The sequence below is a fragment of the Ctenopharyngodon idella genome, chromosome 5 (genome assembly GCF_019924925.1).
Source record: "Ctenopharyngodon idella isolate HZGC_01 chromosome 5, HZGC01, whole genome shotgun sequence".
NCBI classification, from domain to species: Eukaryota; Metazoa; Chordata; class Actinopteri; order Cypriniformes; family Xenocyprididae; genus Ctenopharyngodon; species Ctenopharyngodon idella.
In genome coordinates this window covers 39,148,042-39,167,282 of record NC_067224.1, presented here as the reverse complement: position 1 = coordinate 39,167,282, position 19,241 = coordinate 39,148,042, and the positions used below count along the sequence as shown (strand labels likewise).

The window sequence follows — 19,241 nt, the reverse complement described above, 5'->3', positions numbered from 1 at the left end:
CTGATAGATGGTCAGCATCCTACGGGAATGACTGTGATTTGAGGTCTGGCTGTAGGGGCTGCAGTGGGTGGGACCCTCTCTAGAACAATGATGGGCGGCTGCACAGCCACTGGAGGCCTGAAGCGGAAGAAGTGTGGATGTGGATATGGGTAGAAGCCAGGTGGACAGGAGCATATGATACTTGGAAACCTGTAGGGTGTAAGTTGCAGACCATGGAACTGATCCATAGTCATGAGAAAAGGAAATGAAGGCATTGTTTGAACTGGAAAGACTGGGCTATAGAAGTTATGATTCACAGCTGTTGAACATGCAAACATCTTTTCTGAATAAGGGTTTAAAAAGTGCATTTTGAATGTTAACTGAACTGAAGACTGAACTAAGAACTGAAAACAATTACCTCAAAACTCAAATCTCTTTGCCCCTGGTTTTCTCCACCTACAGTCAAACCAAAAATTATTCAGACATTTTTTATATATTTTTTACTAGTGGATGCAGGACACTATAGTTCATTTATGTAAGTGAGGATAGCAAAATAAATTAAACTGTGACATATTATTCCCAAAAATTCTTCATACAGTGGACTAACAGTAAAACTGATAAAAAATTTGGGACCAAAAATTATTCAGATACTTTGACCTGAACATGTTATCTGACATAATTAAGATTCATTTTTTCTGACACAGTTTAACTCTGACATCTTGCCATATTTTATTACCATTTTTTTTTAAACTATAGTGAATAAACTGTAATAATGAATGAAATGTTTAAGGTGTCTGACTAAATATTGGTTTGACTGGATATACATTTGACTGTATATCCAACAGACAAAATCCCTTAAACAGGTAACATTATATATGTCATATTTACATTATGTAAGTCATATTTTCAACTTGCAGGAACAGCCAGACTCAGACAGACTGCAGACAGGAGACTGAAAACCAAGATTAGGGTTGTCATAGCTGGTTCTGACCTGCAAAGTAAATATATATACTGATAATATTAAATTATATTAATATTATATTATTTACTATTACTATTTTATCAAATTATATACAGGTGCTGGTCATATAATTAGAATATCATCAAAAAGTTCATTTTTTTATTATAAATTATTTTTAAAAATGAAACTTTCATATATTCTAGATTCCCTACATGTAAAGTAAAACATTTCAAAAGTTTTTTTTTTAAATTTTGATGATTAGAGCGTACAGCTCATGAAAGTCCAAAATCCAGTATTTCAAAATATTAGAATATTTCCTAAGATCAATCAAAAAATGGATTTGCAAAACAGAAAAGTTAAAGTTCTTTAAAGTATGTTCTTTTGTGCAATCAATACTTGATCGGCAGGACATATTACAGCAAATGACTTGCTCCTAGCACAAATTACTGCATCAGTGAAGTGTGGCATGGAAGTGATCAGCCTGTGGCACTGCTGAGGCACTATTGAGCCTTCAGATCATCTGTATATTGTTGGATCGACTGTTTCTCATCTTTCTCTTGAAAATATCCCATAGATTCAGGTCAGGCATATTGGCTGGCCAATAAAGCACAGTAATATCATGGTCAGCAAACCACTTGGAAGTGGTTTTTGCACTGTGGGCAGGTGCTAAAGTCCTGCTGGAAAAGGAAATCAGCATCTCCATAAAGCTTGTCAGCAGATGGAAGCATAAAGTGCTTCAAAATCTCCTGGAAGATGGCTGCATTGACTTTGCACTTGATAAAACACAATGGACCAACACCAGCAGACGTCACGCCCCCCCCAAATCATTATTGACTTCAGAAACTTCACACTAGACTTCAAGCAGTTTGGATTCTGTGCCTCTCCAGTCTTCCTTCAGACTCTGGGACCATGATTTCAACATGAAATGCAAAATTTACTTGTATCTGAAAAGAGGACTTTCGACCACTGTTCACTGTCCAGTTCTTTTTCTCCTTAGCCCAGGTAAGATGCTTCTGACATTGTCTCTGGTTCAGAAGTGGCTTGGTAGTCCTTTTCCTGAAGATGTCTGAGTGTGGTGACTCTTGATGCGCTGACTCCGGCTTCATTCTACTCATTGTGAAGCTCTCCCAAGTGTTTGAATCGGCTTTACTTGACAGTATTGTCAAGCTTGCGGTCATCCCTGTTGCTTGTGCACCTTTGCCTACCCAATTTCTTCCTTCCAGTCAACTTTGCATTTAATATGCTTTGATACATCACTCTGTAAACAGCCACCCCATTCAGTAATGACCTTCTGTGACTTACTCTCTTTGTGGAGGGTGTCAATGATTGTCTCCTGGACCATTGCCAAGTCAGCAGTCTTCCCCATTAGTGTGGTTTCAAAAAACAAAAGATACCCGGATTTTATACTGTAGGGATGGTCATTTAATGAAACTCAAATGTAAATATTCTAATATTTTGAGATACTGGATTTTGGACTTTCATTAGCTGTACGCTCTAATCAACAAATTTAAAAAAAAAAAAACTTTTGAAATGTTTTACTTTACATGTAGGGAATCTAGAATATATGAAAGTTTCATTTTTTAAAATAATTTACAATAAAAAAATGAACTTTTTCACGATATTCTAATTATATGACCAGCACCTGTATATATATATATATATATATATATATATATATAATACATGCTATATAAAATATTTTATTTGATAAAATAGTAATAGTAAATAATATTAATATAATAATAATATATGTCTGATATTTTATATTTTATTTAATAATTATAATATATACAGTAGTCAACATTTGAAGTGGATCAAAAAAGTTCATCAAAGAGGGTTTTGATCCACTTCAAATGTTGACTACTGTATAAAGATAATATTTTCACTTACCTTTTCATCTTTTTCACATTTCCCATATGCTGCTTTGTCAATATCTTTTATCACCCAGTTCTTCTTGTGTTTTTATATGACAACCTTCTCTCATTCGCCCCATAAAATTCTGTGGTTCTTTCCCACAAGTAAGTGCTGTGGAGTTTGATGAACAGATAATTTGGCTTAATCTTTTAAATGAATCTACGTGGTTTGAAATTAATTAAAGAATTTGAGTTCTTAAGAAATGCCTCGCTGCATTGGTTTGTGACAGTTACCTCAAGTTTCCACAACATTTCACAATAAGTTTTTAAGTCTGGTCTAAAATAATGTGTAAGAACCATATACTTTCTTATAAATAGCAAAGCCATTATTGATGAACAGAATCATATACTTGTGCATTTTAATTTTGCTTCTTACATTTCAAGGGACAATGAAACAACTTCTTCAGCTTTGGTTAAAGTTGACTCTGTCTTTTATTTTTGTTTAATGCATTTTTAAGTTTTTCTAAAAAATAAATAAATAAATAAATAAATAAAAAAGACCCCTGCCGTAGCATTTGATTTCAGGTAGTCAATGCAATAAGCATGTGTTTAACAGAGGGTTTTCTGGGTGTTTTCCTCTATTTCTCCTCCTACTCCTTACCATCTTTGTTTTTTCCTCAATATAAGGAAAAGCCACTAGCGTAACATACTCAGACATGTTGCACTACAAACATTGCATCAGAATAATGATATTAAAACCCATCTGGAAACCAATAACCTGTGTTTAATTATAAGGAGTTTTTAGTGGTAATGGTGTTTAATATTGAGACATTCTGCCGTTTTGGGGGAAATGAGAAAAAACAGCATCACTGATTGGATGAATCCCAATTCCTAACTAAGAGGCCTTAAAAGCATCTTCAACACCATTAATACTCTAACCTGAGGGAGCTTCACTTCACGTGTTCACTGAACTAAGGTGAGAGTTTTATTAGCAGGTTGTAGGGCATAAATGCAAATTTGATGCTGCAGTTGTTTTAATATACATAATATTATTATATTATTGCAGGTATATTGGGGGGAAAAACTAAGGTACGAATTTTATTAGCTGGTTGTGTAAGACATAAACTGTTAATACAAATCTGATGCTTTTATTTTATTTGTTTGTTTAACAGCACTTGTGTGTTTCAAGGTTTTATTATATGCATAATATTATAATACTATTGCAGATACTATATTGAAAGCATGAAGACAATAGTGCTGATCATCAGATGTTTGCTTTCAATCAATCAATCAATTAATACAAAAAAAAAAATGTGATGCTTTTATTTGTTTGTTTAACAGCACCTGTTCATTTAGAGGTTTTTTATATGCATACTATTGTAATATTATTGCAGATATATTGGAAGAATGAAGACAATAGTGCTGATAATACGCAACTTATTCTTGATAACTGCTGCACCAGTAAATGCATATTTCAGTCATTTCATATTCAACATGCATGAAACCCTGGTGTTTTTAAAGAGCCTGTGTTTGTCTCACAGTTGGATCAGCATCATGACAGAGAAGCCAGATCTGCGAGTGAAGAGGAGGTGAGTATTCATTTAATTAAACTAGACCTCATATTATTTCTGAAATTCATTACATTTTGTGCATTAAACTTGATAATAAAAACTTTCCCTTGCTAAACCTGACAGCTTTACCAGTATTTGCTGAGCCATTGTTAAAGGTTTAGTTCACCCAAAAATAAAAATTCTGTCATTATTTACTCACCCTCATGTCGTTCCAAAGACTTTCGATCATCTGAACACAAATGAAGATATTTTTGATGAAATCTGAGAGCTTTCTGTCACTCCATTGACAGCTACACAACTGACACTTTGGCGTTCATAAAGAGATCGTAAAACTAATCCATATGAATCCAACGGTTTAGTCCGGAAGAGACTCGATCGCTATGATGAACAGATTGAATTTAGGTTTTATTGACAAAAAACATTGATCAGCAAACATAAACAGAAGCTCAACCTAACCTCAACCGAATTGTGCTGCATAACACAAAAATTGAACCTCATTGGTTCTTGCTGAAGCTCAAACGTGCTGCGTAATACAAGAATGAACCTCACTGGTTCTCGCACATCAAGCAAACATGCTTGAGTTTCCATTTACCACAACTGATGGGTGAGTTGATGAATGATTATATGTGAATAAAAGCATAAATTCAATCTGTTTATCATATAAAGCAATCAAGTCTTTTCAGAAAATTTGGACTAAACCGCTCAATTCATATGGATTAGTTTTAAGATCTCTTTATGAACTTTTTAAAGTGTCAAAGTGTCAGTTGCGTAGACTGTCAGTGGAGGGACAGAAAGCTCTCAGATTTCATCAAAAAATTCTTCATTTGTGTTCCGAAGATGAACGAAAGTCTTTGGAATGACATGAGGGTGAGTAATGACAGAATTTTCATTTCTGGGTGAACAATAGCATTACAATATATTGCTTTTACCCTCTTTAGGGGATGCAAGCCTTGCTTAATCAGATGAGGGACACTCTAGCGAGTGTCAATAAACCCCCAACCCAACTGCCCCCCACCCCACCCCACCCAATCGCTGATCCAACCCCAAAACCAGCAGGTCTCCAGCTACAAGAACCTTCTCCGCAGGTCCAGACAGCATACATCCTCAATCCACTATCTCCTGTTCCTGTTGGCCCTCCTGTAGACCCCAAACCAGTACAGCAACCCTCTGTGCCACAGATTAACCTTTTCATCTCCGGCCTTCCCCAGCAGGACAGGGCAACAGCAGCAGAACCTCCTAAACAAGCACCCTCACAGCAGCTAATGCTGGCCAATCCAGAGTCAATGCCTGCTCTTCAAAATCCTGCTCAGGTTGTGGCACTTCCGGCTCCGTACAGCTCCATTCTGCCTCAGAATGCCATAGTAATGCCATTCAGCATTCCCTCTCAGGGATATCCACACATGATCGGTCCTGCTTTCTTCGGCCCAGAGACTAACCCATACTTTCAGCCTGTAAATCCTCTTCTAGGTTCTCAAACTTTTGGTCCGTACCCTTTTTATCCACAGATGTATCCTCCTAATCCCTATTTTAACTATGGTATGCCTAATGTGGCGGTAACACCCTCCATCATACTCAGGGAGCGTGGGCAGACACTTACTACACAGGGGTAATTTTAAGATTGTAACCTGTATATGACACTTTAAGATTGTAACCTGTATCTTATATAATTTTCTATTTCTTCTGGCGATATTATGCACTTTGTATTAAATGTGCTATATAAATATTTAAGTCTTGCCTGTTAGAACAACATTTGCTAAAATAAAACTAATTGATCCTAATAAAAAAGACCTACAAAGTCTTCCACATCTTTTCTGAATCATCCTAAAGCATTAAAAGTCACGTTGCTTCAGATGCTTTCAAAAAACACACAAACAAACAAAGATTGACAAAATAAAATAATAACAAAATAAAAGTCCTTGAAAGCGTTTTACATTAGGACTCAAGGACATTTAAACATTAACACGAGTGTATATATTGGTTGGGCTACTATATTGTCACTATACTATATTGTACTGTATACTATATGAATATAAATGCAGTGTAGATGTGGAAAAAAAGTATTTTTCAGTGCCTTTCATTGAAGTCATTTCACATTTAGACCAGCAGGCCGCGACATTCAGCTGTTAAAAACAAAAGTCGCCAGTCAATGACGTCAGAGCACCAACTTTTCTGAAGAGAGCTTATAGAAGCTCGTATATTTTATGAGCACAGAAAAGTATTTTTTAACGTCACCGAATACGATTTCCGAAATTTTAAACATGAGATAATATATCAATACGTTTATACGTGACGTCAGCAGCATGTATAGATGTAAACACAGTTCGTTCAAATGGACAGTGTTTATATTATTCCTGATGATAAAACAGCAGCAGTCTGTTATATCTTCATCTCTGGAGGTTCAAGTGAATGTTGACAAGCCGCTACGAAACTTCAAGCACTTTTGGAGAAGCACTGGATTCTGGTAGGATAAAACTGTAATGTTATACACTAAACTGGCCTGCGAGTATCAGCTGATATTACGGCAAAAAAGTACCATGGTACTACTTTGGACATTGGAGTGCCATTTAAATACCGTGTTATATGAATTACCATTAATTTATGTAAATACCGTGCACATTTATGAATTATCATTGTATTACCTCAATCACTTTCACAATGGTACTGACACACTATTTTAAGGGAAACCACAAGAAGTAGTAGTAATACACTAGTAGTAGTAGTACTATGGTACATGCCTGAACTGCTACCCTATTTAATAAATAAATGAAAGAATGAATTAAATGTGATTATACCATTATAGGCAACTTGTTGTACTCTTTTGTTAGTGACATCTACCCCAGCATTTCCAGGAAAACACTGTCTATGTAATTGTTTTAGTGGGTAAATATGAATAAGCACAACGTTCACTTTTGTCTTGTGTTTTTGCAGCCCTCCACAGCCGCACACTGATGCACACCTGTATGATCTCAGTCCAGACCAGCAGATGAATCTGGCGTTGATCGGCTCTGTGCCGCACAGAGGAATCCAGCAGGTGCGGATACACTGGATGCTGGAGCTGGTTTCCGCACGGTCAGTTACTCCATATTCCCAGAGAGAGACTTTCTCTTCTTCTGTTTGGTGATTATGAAATATTTTCATAAATAACATACACAAAAAATAATATGCAAATATTAAGATTGATATTAATATCTAATATGCTCATTCATCTCTTTCTGTTTAAAAACAGTGTTGGGTGTAATTAATTACTAAGTAATATAATTACTGTAATTTAATTAGTTACTTTATTACTGATGTAATTGCATTAAATACTGTATAGACTATACAACAATTCTATATAAAACAATAGTGGATTTAACATCAAAATGTAATGTTAAAATGTCTCCTGTCTATCCTTGTATTGTTCAACTGTTCGATTTTAATATGGGATTTAGAAAGTAATTAGCAATAAGTAATCCAATACTTTTTAGAGAGAGTAATTAGTACAGTAATCTAATTACACTTTTGAAGATGCAATTAGTAGCTAGTAATTAATTTCTTACCCAACACTGTTTAAAAATCTGTGACCTTGCAAGTAAGCAGTGATGTTTTCAAAAGATTTTTTTTTTTAATTTAAATTCAACGTTTTAAGAGAAAATTCAAATGATTTACTGTTTAAGTTGCAGTATTTATGTTTTCAAGAATTTATCGTGCAGATGTTTATTAAAGATTTCAGTAACACTACAATATTTGTTAACATTTGTTAATGCATTAGCTAACATGAACTAAAAATGAGCAATATATTTTTAAAGCATCTTTTTTAATGTTAGTTAGTAAAAATCGAACTGGTCGTTGTTTGTTCATGTTAGTTCACAGCCCAAATACAAATTTGGACTTTAAAAATGTATTAGTAAATATTAAAATGATCATTGACTAAGATTAATAAATTCTGTAGAAGTATTGTTCATTATTAGTTAATGTTAACTAACATAATTAACTAATGTTAACAAATTAAACCTTATTGTAAAGTGTAACCAAGATTTCATTAGTTTTCAGTGGATGATGTACGTTGTATCACATGAATGCTACAAAATGTCTCATATAATCTCTCTTGGAATCTGCTTTTGACATACTATCTGATTTTTTGTTTGTGCATCAACAAATAATCTTTACTTAAATGCATTATTTATATTCTCCTTGAAAACTATATGGTTGTAGTGTACTGTAGTACTAATATATTTGTCTCTGGTTTTCATGTAGAGTTTACAATGGAGAATATCACTACAACTTCACTCACTTAGACCAGCTGATTGACCTTCTCTGGCAGAATGGACTGCAGCCGGGTATGTAATGCAACACACACAGGTGCACATGGAGCACGAGATGGTGAAACGGGCAAGAAGGCTGAGATCAAGAAGTATTCATCTTCTACTGGCTTTACTGTCTTAGGACTAAGATTTCAAATGGTATTTTTCAAATTCTAAATATTACAGTTAAACCCATGCTTGCATTAAGGTTCTGCCACTAGGGTTAACTTAACACAACTTTGCATTGTGCCAAAGAGGATTGCTTCTTTTTAAAGGGTTTGAACTGATGGGCAGTGTGTCCAGCACCTTCAGCAACTTTGAAGACAAAAGACAAGTTACTGAATGGAGAAATTTGGTCTATTTGATCGCCAAAAGATACATATGTGAGTATGAGAGTGAAGTTGTAATGTCTTAGATGGTGATGATAGATCATGAAGCACTTGTTGTGCAGTTTTAACCCTTTTGTTTACTAGCCCAGATCTTTTACCACAAATCTCCAAAAGGTCTGACTGTGTTTGTTTCTGCTGTTTTATATGTGTGCAGGGAAATATGGCCTCAGCTTTGTCTCTCAGTGGAACTTCGAGACGTGGAATGAGCCCAACAACCACGACTTTGACAACATCACTGTGTCAATCCAAGGTACAGTCTAATATATATTTTGTTATCTGAGCCAAAACCCTGTCAGTCTGTCTCAATCATTTGGAATTGATTTTAATTAGTGGTCTCAAGCATCTAGCACCACCAAAAAGTCAAAGCTGCTCTTGCAGTAAGTTTGTCATTTCTGCTTATAAGTTTTAATCCAAATAGGCTAGAAACAAAATGTTAGATTCTTTGGGTCATGCTGCTGAATTAATTGCAACAATGATATTTTCTGACATTTTGAATTTTGTCTAAACATACCGTTTCGAAATCCTACATCTGAGTCGATCATAAAAGGAATTTCTTTATATCAGTGTTCTTATAGGCATGCATGTTGCATTGCATCTCTTGCTCTGTTCTTTAAACATCCCGCACTGAGTGCTGCATATTTAAGATGCCATGTCAAGTTAATAATAGTCCAGGATGCCCAACTTTTAAAAATGTCTTGAGACCCACTGGGACCTTGTCTTGCGGGTACCATAACCTCAGGCCCTGTAATTGCAGCTGCATTTTTTATGTTCATATGTTAACTGGTAATCAACAATTTTATTGTACCATGTAGAGGGAAGATGTTGAAATAGACATGTAATTTGCACCAAACTGAACTAGGGTCCATGTTTATGTCTGTATTTTGGGGAAATTTGTATATGAAGTTTTGGAGAAGTGTTAAATGTAAAATTTCTACTTAAATTAAGCCCATTGAGCAGCCTTATAGGGATAGTTCACCCAAAAATGAAAATTATCCCATGATTTACTCACCCTCAAGCCATCCTATGTGTATCTTCTTTCAGCCAAACACAATCAGAGTTATATTAAAAAATATCCTGGCTCTTCCAAGCTTTATAATGGGAGTGAATGGTACCAATTTTTTTTTTTTTTGAAGCTCAAAAAGTGCATCCATCCATCATAAAAGTAATCCACACGGCTCCAGGGGGTGAATAAAGTCCTTCTGAAGTGAAGCAATGCGTTTTTGTAAGAAAAATGTTCATATTTATAACATTATAAACTATAATCACTGGCTTCCGGTAACATCTGTACACAAGTCGAGTTCCGTCTGAAGAGTGACCTCTGACCCGACGCATGATGTAGGTGTAGCGTAAGCGTATGCCAGCTCGTTCTTGACCGTCACATAAAGAGGACCACACAAACAAATGAGTTCTTTGAATTGCAAGGTTATTTATTAGAAAATTGTCTGTTCCAAACAAAATAACACAATGTCTAGGGTATTAAATAAACAAAAGAAAATAAGAATCCAATGGGTAAGAAAGGTTGATAAGTAATTAAGAACAAAAGAAAACAAGTTGGAGCAAATGACTTCTCTGGAGAACTACGTTCTACCAGAGGAAGTACTGTTGGGTAGATCAGCCAAATATTTATACTCTCCACCCATAAGTTATCCAATTTAACTGTGACGTCACATCCGGACGCCACACTGCCATCACCAGGCGAAGAAGGAAAAGGCAGGGTCATAACACTTAGGTGAGAGTAGACACCTCTCGTGGTTTAAACAAATACGTCATGCGTCATATAAATATGGGTATTTTTCTTACAAAAATGCATTGCTTTGCTTCAAAAGGCCTTTATTAACCCCCTGGAGCCGTATGGATTACTTTTATGATGGATGGATGCACTTTTTTGGGCTCCAAATAAAAAAAAGGTACCATTCTCTCTCATAATAAAGCTTGAAAGATCCAGGATATTTTTAATATAACTTAGATTGTGTTTGACTGAAAGAAGAAAGTCATATACACATAGGATGGCTTGAGGGTGATTAACTCATGGGATAATTTTCATTTTTGGGTGAACTATCCCTTTAAACTTTAACTCTGAGACCACAGCAGTCACACAACACTATCCCACCTGCACACCAACTTCTCTTTCCTGTCTTGCTCTCAGATAGGCTTCATTTTTTTCATTTTCAGCATCATTTCTCCAGTCTTCAGTGTCACATGATCCTTCAGAAATCATTCTAATATGCTGATTTGCTGCTCAAGAAACATTTCTTATTATCATCAATGTTGAAAACAGTAGTGTTGCTTAATATTTTAGTGGAAACAGATATTTTTTGATGGACAGCATAAAAAGAACAGCACTTATTTGAAATAGAAATCTTTTGTAACACTACAGATGTCTTTACTGATCAGTTTAGATAGCATGTTTTTGTGTTGTATTTCCGCACATGGTGTTCTCGAACACACAAATTATGTGCCTTTGTGGTGTGGACAAAACAAGAAAGTGTCTGACAAGTTTTAATTTAATGCTACCTCATAGAAGAATTAGTGGTTCTGCTGAGAACAGTCTCATTGTGGTGACAGTGAATTTTCCTGCTCCACTCCTCCAGGGTTTCTGAACTATTATGATGCCTGCTCTGAGGGCCTTCGTGCAGCGAGTCCGGTCTTGAAGTTCGGGGGTCCGGGAGACTCCTGTCATTCTCCGCCCCGCTCGCCGTACTGCTGGGAGATGCTACAGCACTGTTACAACGGCACAAACTACTTTACTGGAGAGACCGACGTAAGGCTAGACTACATCGCACTACACAAGAAGGTACATGAAAGTTTATGATAAGTAAGGCCAGCTGCAAAATAAACTCTGATCAATCAGAATCAAGAGCTATGTAAAAAGTGATAATAAAATGCTAATATACCATGTGAAATCAAGTCCTGACCTTGTTGAATATCACATTACATACCAGAACCGAAGTAAAATGTGTAGAGAAAGTTTTACATGTCGACTTTAATCTTGTTCCTTTAATTAGTATACTGCAAGTCGCTTATGATAAACCTGTCAAATAAATGACAAATGAGTAATTATATTTTTGATAATTGTAGTATGCATTTCTTTGTTTTTCAGGGAGGTGGAAGCTCGTTACCCATCCTGCAGCAGGAAGTGGCCACTGTGCGGGAGATCCAGCAGCGGTTTCCACAGTTTCATGCTGTGCCGATCTTCAATGACGAGGCTGATCCGCTGGTTGGCTGGAACAAACCGCTCGCCTGGAGAGCGGATGTCACCTACGCAGCCATGGTGGTTAAGGTAGACGAGAGTTCTGTGTTTCTCTGTTCTCGCTCTAATATCTCATTTCACCATCTGTTTCAGTACTTGAATGTGTTTTACATGAGGACAACATTCAACATGCTTTGCTGGTCCTGGAGCAGAATTGCAGTCAGCCAATCATATTGTCCTGAGCCCATTCCTTAATAGCAAAAACTCCTTTAAATGGTTTGACAAATAATATTGTTATTCCTCAGCTGATGTATTTCCTATTAAAACAGAAAGTTGGGGCAGGACAAATGAACATTTTTATTAGCCAGTAGGTACTGAAAACCGAAATTGTTTAATGTCTGAAAATTAAAACAAAAGCTATAAATAATATAAATACACTTGTACTGTAAAACAAAACTGTTATTTTTATTATTAATATTATTATTATTATAGTTATTATAGTAATTATTAATATAGTAATATTTCTTGTTTTGTTTAATGTTTCTATTTAGTAATAATAAAAACCATAATAATAAAATAATAACTTATAATATTTTAAATATTTAAAATAAATTACACACACACATTTATATATATATATATATATATATATATATATTATATACACACATAATGATAATCATAATAAAATAATATAATAGTAAAATTATTAAATAATAATCAAATAACTATTAGTATAATATATATATATATATATATATATATATATAATTACTATTTTCAAAAAAAAAAAAAAAAAAACGCAATTACACTTTTCCACCAAATTGTGCAGCCCTACCTCAAACCTAAAGACACAAAATATTTTTATTTTTAATGGGGTCTTAATTTTTATTTCTTAAATTTTTTGCATTCCTTAAAGATTCATTAAAGCTTGTTAATTTAGTGAGTCAGGTATATTTGGTGCAGTATTCTCCTTTCATGCCTCTGGTGTGTTGTAGGTCATCTCACAGCATCAGAACCTGCTCATCGCTGACCAGAACAGTACCGTCAACTACACTCTGCTTAGCAACGACAATGCTTTCCTTAGTTACCACCCACACCCGTTTACCCAGCGCACGCTCACCGCTCGATTCCAGATCAACAACACAAACCCGCCACACGTGCAGTTACTACGGAAACCGGTCCTGACTGTGATGGGCCTGTTGGCATTGTTAGGTAATGAAAGTGTATAATGAATCTTCAGTGTTAGTGGGTGATATACCAGTTAAGTATATCAAACTGTATAATTGGTTAAAGAAGTTCTATAGAATCATGGCAAATGCCTTTTTAAAGCTTAGAAGAAAGAAAAAAATGTGCTGAATCTTTGAATTACATTTCTATAAAAATATGTATATAGTGATAAATTGACCAAAATGTTAATATAATTCAGTATTCTATTTGAACATAAACACATATACATATACATAATTCATGTAATTTTCTACATGTTTATATTATAATATGTATAATATTGTTATATATTATATTACTTTAATATGTAATATGTTTATTTTATTTTTTTATATCTTATGTTTAATATGTTAATTTAGTTTGCTATAAAAATGTATATATTAGTGATTTTTGACAACTGAAAATATTTGGCTGAATTTTCTGTTTTGGAGTGCCTGAGTGGAACAAACAAATTTTACCAAATTTGCAGAAGAACTTTACTATGACTGGTTTAATTTATCACTTGAAAACAACGCCCTGAATAGCATAAAGAGTTCAGCTCTTTAATTGAATTAACAAAACTTTTTTCGGTTTTCAGCTAAATGAAAACTTAACTTCGGTTTAAGTGTTTCAGGAAACATTTCATTTCGGTGCATCACTAGTGCATATTGTGATATACTGACCAAAATATTATATTTAACTTCAGTTATTATATTATATTATATAAAAAGAAATAAAATAGTTTAAAGTAAATAATGCTTATATCACCGACTACGTCAGTGTATAATTGTTCAGAATTTTTGGACTTTGCTGTCGATTATGAAATGACCGAAACCTGCACTGCAGATAAACACAGTTGTATTTATGAGAGTTTGTGATAATCTCATATTCATTTATTGTTCCTCAGGTGAGACTCAGGTGCAGGCTCAGGTGTTGACTGACAGCTCTGAAGTGAATTCATCAGTGGGTGTGTTGGCCACCGTTCACGTCCCTCAGGTACCATACACCGCCGATAGCTGGCAGACCACCGTCCTGCTGTATAACAGCAGAGATAACCAGACCTCCTCAGCTGCTGACATCATCAGTCTGCGCCTCACTGGAATACCTCAACGTGTGGGTCAGTAACCACAAAAAAAACAATACACTATTATATTTGCTCAACAATGCACAATTGAATAGAACTTAGGCTTGACATTACACCAAAATGTTATAAATTGAACAAAACCTCACAGGTTTCATAATACTCAATATCGCCACATAATGAATTAACAATTTAATCATTAATAACGAATTATACAACTATTAGTATATCCAGCCTTACCTGGATACATACAGTACACTCACGTTAAGCAGTTTGTACTATATAGCGAATCTTAACTGCTTGATTCTTGTAAACTATAATATTGCCTAGTGATATATTAAGAGTTGGATATATAGTATATATTACTTGTAAAACATTCAATTTTACCTGCATATACTATACAGTATACTCACATAAATCAGTATATACTATATAGCAAATTTTGGCTGCATTATTGTTTATATCGACGTAAAATGTATCCTAAATTATCGCACAGCTTTACATATAAAGTTTGATATATATAATACCTGTATTCTCATACATGCAGTACACTCACATAAAGCGATATTTGTTATATAGCAAATCTCAACTTTTTTTGCTTTCGTTGCAAAATGTAACTATATTATCGTCCAGCTTTTTATATGAAGTTGTATATATAAGTATGTCCAAATTTATCAGCATACGTACAGTATACTCGCGTCGGGTGATATATACTATATAGCAAATCTCAACTGCTTGATTGTTTATATCATTGAAAAATGTAAACTACATTATCGCCCAGCTCTAATCTGGTGAATGCGACTTTAAGACATGAAGATATTAAGATATTATAAACATTAACATCATGATTTTCTTTAAAGCTACTTTGAAACAATGTGTATTGTGAAAAGCGCTCATTAAATATGCTTGTATTTATAGTTCTGTCTTGTCTGTGTTTGTAGGTCTGATGTATGTGACACACTACATGGATAATAACGTGACAAACCCATTTAAACTGTGGGAGAGCATGGGCAGCCCTGACTATCCCACTGCACAGCAGTTCACACAGCTGCGGAGCCAAGAGGTTCAACACACACACACACACATGCACACTCCTTCATAACACACATTGATGACTTCCATGAAGTTTGCTTATAATGTTACTGGTTTCTTGCGCCAAAGCTTTGGATAAAAGTGTCTGCTAAATGACTAAATGTAAATGTAAAACAGTCATAATTTAGTTTTTCATGACCACATTCCACCCTTTATCTGACCTTGAGTGTTAAACAGGCTGTTTTTGCTATTGTACCTTTAAGACTTCTTTATGTTTTTTATATGCACTGAAAAAAAATTTGGTGTAGACACAAATTTCACTCTTTTTGAAATTGCTAGTAAATGTCACAAATAATTACAAAGAATCAGCAAGTAACGCATTGAATTAAATGTGAAATTTTGAAGTAGAAAGACTGAAATAGTAATTTTCAGTAAAACATACTCCAGGAACCTTTTTTATTTAGTGACCAAAAGTGATGTCTGAATGGGATATTTATTTTTAATGACCCTACAAGTTCAATTAAACCATCAAAATATCATTCAAATATTTTAAATATGAGGGAAGAAACACTAAACTCGGTTAAGGTATTTATCTGACAAAATTATTTGGCAAAAAAAGGCAAACAACAGCTAGTTTTATTTTACTATGCAAAAAAATTCATAGAAAGACTAAACTCACAGGAAAAAGCATACATTGATTACAACATAAACAGTTATTAATATTGTGTTTGTTCTCTTTTGTTTTTGCATGTGTTTCTTTGTATGACAGCCTGGCCACAAATTATATCTGCACAATTTGGCATGTTTCATTTTGTTATCACAAATAAAACAATTAACTCCAGGCACAATTACACTTACAAAATCCTTAACAAATTTTTAATAATATTTGAATAAAAAGTGAAGATGTCACTTTGTGCAGATATAATTTGTGGCCAGGCTGTCATACAAAGAAATTATGAACACATGCAAAAACAAAAGAGAACCAACACAATATTAATAACTGTTTATGTTGTAATCAATGTATGCTTTTTCCTGTGAGTTTAGTCTTTCTAAACCCAGGCCATATGTTAATGAGCTTATGATTGTGACTTCATAACCTTTATGGTTTCTAAATGAGCTGGTTTTGCAGCTTAGTTTAAATAAATATCTACATAAAACATAAAAATCGCACATCAAAAGAGAAAAAAAAAAAAAAAAAATCCATGAAGTCTTTAAATGAATGTGTATGTCGTAGGATCCACAGACTGATGGACCTCTACCGGTCCCATCTGGTGGCTCTCTGACGCTCAAGACAGTCCTTCCTGTCCCCTCTGTGCTGCTCATACACGTGTGTGCCCAGTCTAAAGAAAAGCCCAACCAGGTTAGTGGCAACTTGACATAACATTGACATCACAGGCGTCTCATTAGATGCATCTGACACCAAAAGGTTACACTACCAATCACATTTGACTGAATTCGTTTCTCATGATTTTAAAAACGTTTTGATCTTAAAGTTGAAATACTTAAAATTACTTTTGTACACAAATATAAATGTTTATGTATGTGAACTCCTTTAATATGATTTAAAAGCATCCCAGGATGCACCTCATGAAGCATAGTAAGGCACTATTATCTAAGTATTGGACCTGTCATGATGTGGAGTGAATTTATAGCATATTTTGTTTACCTACGCTCCAATATTGCTAATCTCATTTGTCTGTCTGTGCATGAAATTAATTTAAGTGTGATTGCAAAACTTCTGCATTCCAGGTGCATGTTATTCTTTGCAGAGATTTAGAAACCTTGTGGTTTGGTTTTAATATTGCAGTTATCGTTCTGCAGGTGAACGGGGTGCGTTTCATCACCGTCACCAAAGGACAAGTTCTGATCATTTGGAAGGATCACTGCATCGGCACGAAGTAATAACTGTTTAATTACTGCAGTTCATCAAAGCAGTTCATTTAATGGTTCTAAATGTAATTTGCATGTCATTTTAGGTGTATAAAGACATATGAAGTGGAATTTTCCAAAGACGAGACCACTTTCCAGAGGATTAATCACAGAGACACTATTTTCACATACTTCACTTATTCTCCAGGTATGAATTCATCTGGATTTGAAATGTATGACTTCAAGCTCTGATACATATATTGACCTGCTTGAGTTTTTCCCTCCACAGAGAGTCTGGAGGTGAGCGGTTACTACAGAGTGAGAGCCGTGGATTACTGGGGAAGAAATGGAGAATATTCTGTCACAGAGAAATATCCAGAGAACCGGTAGTCTTGATCAGCCAGACTTTTGATTGTCCACCAGGGTTATTATTGATAAAGGGTTAATTAACCCAAAAATGAAAATTAATTCTCACCCTCAATTAACCTCAATTTTATGAATCAATGTGAGTGCTTTGTTTGCGCAAAAAAACATAATTTACCACTATATTAATATTTACAAAATATTAATCACCCACACGCGTCCACAAAACGTCCGCTCACGCGCCAACACAACACGCATCATAGTACTCTCATGAATGCGCATTTTAGATTAATATTTTGTAAATTAAGTGGTAAATAATTTCTTTGCGCAAACAAAGCACTCACGACGTTGCTTTATAAAATTGAGGTTAAACCACTGGAGTCACATGGATTACTTAAATGATGTCTTTACTACCTTTCTGGGGCTTGAAAGTGGTAGTTGCGTATGCTGTCAATGGAGGGACAGAAAGCTCTCAGATTTCATCAAAAATATCTTAATTTGTGTTCCGAAGATTACGGGTTTGGAACGACAGGAGGGTGAGTAAATGATGACAGAATTTTCATTTTTGGGTGAACTAACCTTTTAAGTAAAACTAAAACCATAAAAAAAAGCATTTTTGTAACATGAAATAAAATGAATGTTAACTGAAATAAAATATACAATGTATATAAAAATACACAAAAAAATTAACTTGTATTATTTCAGCTAGTTGCCAAGGCAAGATTTCTTGATGAACTTGATGTAATAAAACTAATGTAAAAAACATACCACAAGATTACTAAAACCAACTAAAAATGAAACTGGAAAATATAAATAAAAAATTCGAAATATGAACAAAAACTATAAAAGTATCTCAATGACACTACAACTCTCCACATACATTAAAGTTCACTTTGTATCTTATTTTGACCAAAAACACTCGCTAATACAAGATGAGATTGGTTTGACCAACATAAAGTGTCCAACCACAGTTCATTTTGTTTTTACATGTCATTTAGGGGTGTTTACCTGATACCACAATAATAGACTGTGGAGAAAAACTCATAATAGTTACCAAGTTCCTAAAACAAAATTTGAATATCAAATATTTGATGCACTAACCTAACAAACTTTGGCAAATATAGTAACTAGTTTGTAAAGAGCACAAAACTGAAGTTGCATAAAGCCAGCCAATCAGATTAGAGCTTGCCACATGAAGAATTGGTTTGCAGTATGCATAAAAGAGAATCCACAGGTATATGCCATCTGAGATATAAAAAAATGGATTGGGTAATGTTTGAATAGACCCTGATTGTATAATGAATTTTTGAATAACCTGAAGTTTTATTTACAGTATTTCCTGGTAATTAATCTTTTACAACAGAAAAATGATTGTCTAATATTAAATGCTGCTGTCTTAGTTCACACTTAGAACAACCTGGACATTCCAATTATTTTTATACATCAAAATTAAACACAAAG

At 34.5% G+C, this 19,241-nt stretch overlaps 2 protein-coding genes across 3 annotated transcripts; both read left to right on the top strand.

The window, feature by feature from the left end:
* The first annotated feature begins 4,200 nt into the window (after positions 1 to 4,200).
* Positions 4,201 to 5,974, top strand: si:ch211-155m12.1 (uncharacterized protein LOC567653 homolog). The gene is made up of 3 exons (XM_051893519.1): positions 4,201 to 4,254; positions 4,335 to 4,382; positions 5,303 to 5,974. The coding sequence occupies exons 1-3, from the start codon at positions 4,201 to 4,203 to the stop codon at positions 5,972 to 5,974; spliced, it is 774 nt and encodes a 257-aa protein (XP_051749479.1).
* Positions 5,975 to 6,505: 531 nt separating this feature from the next.
* Positions 6,506 to 18,456, top strand: idua (alpha-L-iduronidase). Of its 2 annotated transcripts, XM_051893514.1 has the most exons (14): positions 6,506 to 6,825; positions 7,293 to 7,433; positions 8,601 to 8,683; positions 8,923 to 9,030; positions 9,191 to 9,286; positions 11,628 to 11,830; positions 12,137 to 12,316; positions 13,225 to 13,441; positions 14,343 to 14,552; positions 15,458 to 15,579; positions 16,783 to 16,908; positions 17,370 to 17,446; positions 17,525 to 17,625; positions 17,707 to 18,456. In XM_051893514.1, the coding sequence occupies exons 1-14, from the start codon at positions 6,665 to 6,667 to the stop codon at positions 17,805 to 17,807; spliced, it is 1,926 nt and encodes a 641-aa protein (XP_051749474.1). In that variant the 5' UTR covers positions 6,506 to 6,664; the 3' UTR covers positions 17,808 to 18,456. The 2 variants fall into 2 exon arrangements, with proteins under 2 accessions (XP_051749474.1, XP_051749475.1); XM_051893515.1 differs by lacking the exon at positions 6,506 to 6,825 and having other exon boundaries at positions 7,314 to 7,433; positions 8,601 to 8,806.
* The last annotated feature ends 785 nt before the right edge of the window (positions 18,457 to 19,241 follow it).